General features: G+C 32.4%; 1 protein-coding gene across 1 annotated transcript; it reads left to right on the top strand.

Annotated features, from left to right (window-relative positions):
- Nucleotides 1-4,951: 4,951 nt before the first annotated feature.
- LOC133301203 (plasmodesmata-located protein 2-like) lies at nt 4,952-6,372 on the top strand. The gene is made up of 3 exons (XM_061500824.1): nt 4,952-5,744; nt 6,020-6,127; nt 6,237-6,372. Exons 1-3 carry the CDS (start codon nt 4,952-4,954, stop codon nt 6,242-6,244), a joined length of 909 nt encoding a protein of 302 aa, XP_061356808.1. The 3' UTR covers nt 6,245-6,372.
- The last annotated feature ends 1,143 nt before the right edge of the window (nt 6,373-7,515 follow it).

Raw genomic sequence — 7,515 nt, 5'->3', positions numbered from 1 at the left:
TTGAGAAACAACACTGTTCGCGTAGCATTTAGGTAAAAAACTTGGTGAACAGTGACATTTTGGTCGGTGTTCCCCCTGGGCCCTACCAGTTTTATTTTATTTTACGCATTCTTCGTAAAACATTCAAATAATGTAATTAAATTCAACTTAACTAATTTTCAAAATATAGCTTCCACATTGAGTTTGTGCATTTAGCATAATCAGTGGTGGAGTCGGACTCAAATTTGAGCTCGGATTAAAAAATTATGTGTATTTTTTTTTAATTTTAGTTAATTCATATCATAATATATTTAAATTATATTAAATACAGAACATCTGAACAAGCAGCACTAAGAAGAGTTATAATTTTCTTAAATATTTTTAAATTTTACTAAAAATAATTTATTTTCTTAGAAGACACGTAACCTAATACAACTTATTCAAATATTTCACCAAAAATATTTTAATTTTTACATTGGGTCAATTATAAATTGTAGCCCGACTAAATTACAATTTTAATCCAAACCAATTTATAATTAATTATATAATATATATAATAAGTATAATTTGTTAAAATTTAGCCCGGATTGAAGCCACACACCGGTATAACTACTTCCTCTTAACGATATCATCTTGGATTTCAAATTATAATTTGAGTAGAAGGGAAAAAAATACTGAAACCTTTAAATTAGGTCAAACTATGCTTTGAAAAACATAACCCAGTCATATCCTAAATTCAACACCTTAGATTAGAGCTGTCAAAAAGGGCTCAAGCCCTATAAAATTTTAGCCCTCTAAGTAATGAGGTCATTTTAAGCCCATCCTTTTAAAGCCCTCTCGTTATAGGGTTAGGTTGGGGCTGGCCCGCGGGCTACAATATTCAACCCAATTTACAACGAAAAAATTTCATCAAAAGTTTTGACGGAAAAAAGAATTACTTCAAAAATTTTGACGGAATATTTTCCGTCCAAAATCTTCGATGAAAATGTGACCCAATGAAAATTACAACGGAAATATTTTTTTTCAAAATTTTTGAGGGAAATGTATCTGTGAAACTTTCGACGGAATTTACATTTCGTAAAGATTTTTGACAAAATATTTTTTTTCGTTGAAATTTTTTACAGCAATATTTTCGTCAAAGTTTTTTACTGAAATAATTTTCGTGGGAAATTTTTAACAAAAATGTGTTCCGTTTAAAATTTTGAAAGAAATATCTTTTATCGAAAATTTTGTCAAAAATATTTTTCGTCAAAAATTTTTGACGGAAATGTGTTTTGTTAAAAATTTCGACAAAAACTTTTTTCATCAAAAATTTCGACGTAAATTTTTGTGTCAAAAATTTCGACGGAAATTTTTTTCGTCAAAAATTTCGACAAAAACTTTTTCCGTCAAAAATTTCAACAAAATCGACGGAAATTTTTTCGTCAAAAATATTTACGGAATTTAGATTCTGTAAAGAATTTTGACGAATTTTTTTTTTCGTCAATTTTTTTACAGAAACATTTTCTGTCAAAAATTTCTATGCAATAATTTTTTAAAAAAGTGACAATTTTCTAAAATTATTTATTTTTATTTTTCTAATAATTTCTATGCACCATTTTATTATAAATATTTTTTTAAAAAAATACATATTATTTTTTTAGAAGGCCCGCGGGCTGGCCCTAACCTATAGGGCTTTGGCCCGTGTGGATCTATATCATTGTGAGTTTTTTGGTCCTGCGGACTTTTTGGCCCTAACCCACTTGGGCTAGGGCTAAATGGACCGGGCTAGCCCGTTTTGACAGCTCTACCTTAGATTAATTTTAGTATTTTCCTAATGTATCATGTATCTGTGTTAAACATGGTAAAATAAACAGTCATAGATTGCTATATTAGTTTTTTGGGATTAATATTATAAGAAATAATTTTATTTTTTACACATATATAAAAGTGTGTGAAACTTATGTGAATTCATATGAGAATAAGAGAAAAAAATATATAAATCTTAAATATTTTTATATGTATGTAAAAGATAAAATTGATCTTTTATAATATAAGAAATATTAATCCTTAATTTTTTAAAAAATCAATTTAAATTTTTAGTCGCAATATAATAAGCCTAACAAAGTTTGGATTGTTGCATGTAAAGTTATGCCTAACTCGCCGCGGAAAACAATAGCACACAATTTTGTCTGAATTCAATTTGTTTCATCCGAAAAATGACAGATGTGCCAGCTAAACTGCACTACTCTTGAAATTTGTCAACCTATCAAACCATGATCCTATTATAGTGCATGCAGATTCATTTGTAAGTAACACTAATATAAAGTAGGGATTAATGTTTACGATATTGTAGAAAATAATTTTATTTTTTATACATATATAAAAATATACGAGGTTTATATAAAATGGGATAAGTTATTTTATTTATTATTTTTTTTGTCTACTTTTATCTATCACTTTAAAATATCATTAGATCAGAATCTTAACTAACATTTATCTTTCTCTCTTTTATTGAGATTCTAATCTAACAATGTTGGAGGGTGGTAGGCAGAAAAAGTGACAGGTAGAATAATCTATCCCATATAAAATTATGTAACAATAAAAAAAAGAAAAAAGAAAATATAAATTTCATATATTTTTATATGTTTATAAAAAATAAATTTATCTCCTATAGAACGAGAATAATTCCATACTTAATTTTCTATTTGAAAGATTTCTTTTTGTTAAACATCTAGGGGACGTTTGATACAGGAGAAAAAAAATTTACTGAGAAAATAATTTCGCCGGAATGTGATAGGAAATATTTTTTTTCGGATAAGTTATAAAAATGTGTTTGTTTGACCAAAATTTGTCCCGAAAATATTTGATTGAGTTTACGGAATTAATGTTTGGTTGATTGTGAAATAGTAATAGGAATGTGAGGTTATTTTACATACATAACCCCACTTTTACTTTTTCATTCAAAATTAGTACATAAAAAAGTAGGATTAATTTACTTTCTCATGCAAAAAATTATACCACCCAATCTATAGATTTTCTAATAAGATAGTTGTACAAGAGTTTACACATAACTAGAGCCGGCAAAACGGGCTCAACTCGGCGGGTCAACCCGTCCCACCCGCCAAACGAGGTGAGGCGGGCTGAATTTTTCAACTCATCTCAAAAGCAGGACGAGGTGGGCTCATTTGTTGGCAGGTATAGGCAAACCGAAGCGGTTTAGTGTAAAATAGGCTCAGGCTGACAGGTCAACTCGTCAAACGAGACAAGACGAACTGACTCATTTTTTGATAGATTAATACCGGAGTGGGACGGACGGTCCACTTTGTCACCTCTGCACGTAGCAACAAAAATCAAAAAATTGCATTCATTAGTATCAAACGTGACATTCTAATTCTCCGTATCAAGTTTTCAGAAGAATTCCAATATAATCTGGGTAACAACTAACAAATGTACCAAAAAAATTCCCTGCATGTGCCTGAGCCTTTATAGAATTAAAAACAAAGTACAAAGTTTCTGACGCGTAGTGTATTCAAATCCTTGATAAAGCAGGATGTGCTACGGTCAACCTGCGTGTTGTTCTCTCCTACCAAAATCAGATTCCTTTCTCTTTGTGCACTCCAAAACCAACACCAAAACTTTAACCTTCTCTCTGCACTGGGAATATTTTTTCCTGTTACTTATAATTATAACCCTTAATTCAATTACTTTTGTTTTCATTCTTTTCAATTAATAACTGTAACAAAAAAAAAGAGAGGCTAAATTATAAATTACCACACTAAACTTTGATACTTTTCAAAAAAAATCACCCCGATTTAAGCAACTACACTACTTACACTTTAAAACATAACAATTCAACCTATTTGTTAAACTTAGATTCCGTTAAATCTAATAAAAAAACACGTGCATTTGCAAAAAAATTTGGGAAGAAGACGATGACAAATTGCATCATGCAAGTTTTGATAATCTCTCATTTCGACTCAAATCCTCTTATGCCAAGAATTAATTGCTTAAACATAATCAAACTTAAAAACAAAGTCGTTTTGGTAATCTCTCGTTTCGACTCAATCCTCTTATGACAAGAATTAATTGCTTAAAGATAGTCAAACTTAAAAACAATGTTATTTTGGTTCACCGAAAATAATTTATCTCCAGGATAGGAAAAATCATTTACCATGTATATATGCAACCTATTAATCTCATGTTTATCTCATGATACGAAAACAAGATAGTGGGGTCCACCATTTGTGAAACAAAAAATAATAATAATATGAACCTCACTACTTTGTCTTTATTACATGAGATAATTATCTTGTGCAATGAGATCATTATTTTTCTATATATACATATAATATATATATACTTTAGAAAAAAATTCACCAATGTTATTGTGGTTTGTTTCAGAATCACCTATACTCATGTGATATTTTTTATCATATATGTCTTTGTAGTTTGTAAAAAGTAAAAAAATCACATGTGATATTTTTTATCATATATGTCTTTGTAGTTTGTAAAAAGTAAAAAAATCACATGGACACATGACCCTTTTACAAATCACATGGACATGTATAATATAAAAAAAAATTCAGTAGAACATAGATAATTTTCGAATAAATCACAAGAATATTGGTTAACTTTTCCCCTATACTTTAATAATAAAATACCTAGCTTTTCCCACTGTTAACCAGTTATAGAGAGAGAAAGAGTACAATAGACGCACAACTTCATAGGCATTACATCCAAAGGAAAGTGAATCCCAAGGACACAAATACCATAACGAAGAGTCACTCCACCTCAGAGATCCAAATCCAGATTCAGCGAAAAGCAGTACAAAAAATGGCACCCAAGTATCAACCACAACCCTTGATTCTTTTCCTTAATCAGAGCCTCTCTGAATCAGATAGCTACCATCCCCTCTGAAGGCTTTTTTTTTCCTCCCCAAAATTGCCATGATTTGATCCCTCTCAAGTCTCAACACCACACACACACCTAAATGGGTTTTCCTAGAAAGTCCTTGTTCCTTCTTTTGTTCCTGGTTTTGTTCACAAATCTTGGGCCATCCCAACTTGCTGAATCTGCTTCTGATTACACTACTTTGGTCTACAAGGGCTGCTCAAAGGAGACTTACACAGATCCAAATGGGGTGTATTCTCAAGCTCTTTCAGCACTCTTTGGTTCATTGGTTGCACAATCCACCAAAGCCAAGTTCTTTAAGGCCACCACTGGCAGTGGCCAAAACAGCATAACCGGTCTCTTCCAATGCAGAGGGGACCTCAGCAATTCTGATTGCTACAACTGTGTCAGTGGGCTCCCAGTTTTGTCTGACAAGTTGTGTGGCCACACCATAGCTGCCAGGGTTCAGGTCCTAGGTTGTTACATGCTGTACGAGGTTGCTGGTTTTTCACAAATCTCAGGGATGCAAATTCTTTACAAGACTTGTGCGGCAACAAATGCAGCTGCAGGACATGGGTTTGAAGAGAGAAGGGACACTGCATTCTCAGCGATGGAAAATGGGGTGGTCAGTGGCCATGGCTTTTACGCTACTAGCTACCAGTCTTTGTATGTGATGGGACAGTGTGAGGGAGATGTTAGTGATTCTGATTGTGGGGAGTGTGTGAAACAAGCTGTTCAGAGAGCTGAAGTTGAATGTGGGAGCTCTATTTCAGGTCAAGTCTATTTATATAAGTGCTTCATTAGTTATGGTAATTCCCCAAATGGGGTTCCTGGGAAACACTCTTCATCTGCAGGATCATCTTCTTCTTCTTCGTACTCTTCAACTTTTTCAGGTAATAAACTAATACCCAAGCACTCAGATGTCAGAACCATACAGATAAGAATGACATAAATTTTGGGAGGAAAGAAAGTATCTAATTTTCTTGTTATGTTACAAATTTCAGATAGTTTGTTTTTGTCCTAGTCCATTCCATTTCACATACTTAGAGCGCAAATTTGCTATACCATTCCCTAATTGTCTCTATGTTCAAAGCAATGGTGCTACCTTGCTCAATATAAATAATATTTTTATTATTGAGTGATGTGTGGAAAATTGATGCAATGACAGGGCAAAATACAGGGAAGACAGTGGCTATAATATTAGGAGGGGCAGCTGGGGTGGCTTTTTTGGTTATATGCTTGTTATTTGCTAGGAGTTTGATGAAGAAACATGGTGGTAGGTGTTATGCATGTCACTATGGAATGGATGTGTTCTCTATTACTCAGTTTATAATCTTATTCTATATTTTGATTATGTGATTTTGCAATATCATTTTCTTGCACAGATTATTGACAGGAGAAGATGGTTGGACGAGGGGAGGCAAAATTCTTCTTGCGGTGGATTGTTTCTACATATATAACTTTTGGGGTGAAAGAGATGGAAAATTTCTGGTATATATACTTAGCAGATAGAGAAAGAATCTAGGACTGTTGAATGTGGGGACTACTAATTCTTGTAGCTAGATAAGAAAATTTTGATTGTGAAGAACGGTGTACTTAGCTCATGAAAGTGAGAATTTTTTTACATTACAAGTGAAAAAAATATACCCTGGGGAATGAATGTTTGTCATCCTGAATGGATGAAAATTTTGTGCCTTCCCCTTTAGCCATGTGGGTGATTCTCTTTTCGCTCTTCTCCATACCATTGAGTCTACATTTTCTTTATTTACTTTTAACTTTTTCAAAGTTGCAACACCCTCTCTCTTCCCTCCACTCTCCGATGCAGAAATGTTTTGGTTTTTGTGTTTAGGTTAGACAATGACAGGTACGTAACTTCAAGTCAATATCAATTAATTGTACATTTAGATTACCGAGGGTCCAAGAAAAAGTTGGCACAGTATTTGGGACTTATGTGTGGCACACTTTCTCTCTCTGTCTACACGTTGTTCTTGGAAAATGCTGTTTATTTGGCCTGTTTGCTGGTATTTCTTTTCTCATAAAAAAATTGAAGGGCATAAAAGAAAAGAAAAACTCATAAATGTTATAATCTTGATTGTCTGGGGAACATTAATGTCGTTCATACAGAATGAGAATATTCTGGATTTACACATAAAATCTTGGTACATAAAAGTTCAGAGGGATGAAAAGTTCCATTCTACAATTAACGCATGTCATAATTCTTCCAAATCAAACTCAAAAATCCTTTTATCGAGACTGTTTGATGCTACCAATTGAATCTATTTTCACTGGCTCATAAAAACAGTTAAATAATTAGTATTCATAATAGTTAAGTTGCGTAAGTTGTTTACAAAAAAAAAAAAAAAAAAAAAAATTGCGTAAATTTAAGAAGAGTCGTTTAACTTTTATCAGAATGCTGACAGTATTCGACCTCCTCTTTTGATCAAATAATCAAATCTAATTTCTATGCAAAGTGTCTAGTGATTCAACGAAAAGAAGATACATTTTCACCAGCTCTTGGTTTGAGCGAAAGGTGCTTTATTTGTAAACATATTCCTGTTACATGGGCTATCCTATTTCTTTGATGCAAAATAATACTTGGATAAACGTGCATAATTTGAACTAGTTTGGAAAGCTCACATAACTACTTAGGGAGCGTTTTGTAGA

The sequence above is a fragment of the Gastrolobium bilobum genome, unplaced genomic scaffold (genome assembly GCF_033153095.1).
Source record: "Gastrolobium bilobum isolate Gb01-03AN ecotype WA unplaced genomic scaffold, APGP_CSIRO_Gbil_v1 utg28129, whole genome shotgun sequence".
Taxonomy (NCBI): domain Eukaryota; kingdom Viridiplantae; phylum Streptophyta; class Magnoliopsida; order Fabales; family Fabaceae; genus Gastrolobium; species Gastrolobium bilobum.
This window is presented reverse-complemented; position numbering and strand designations above follow the sequence as displayed.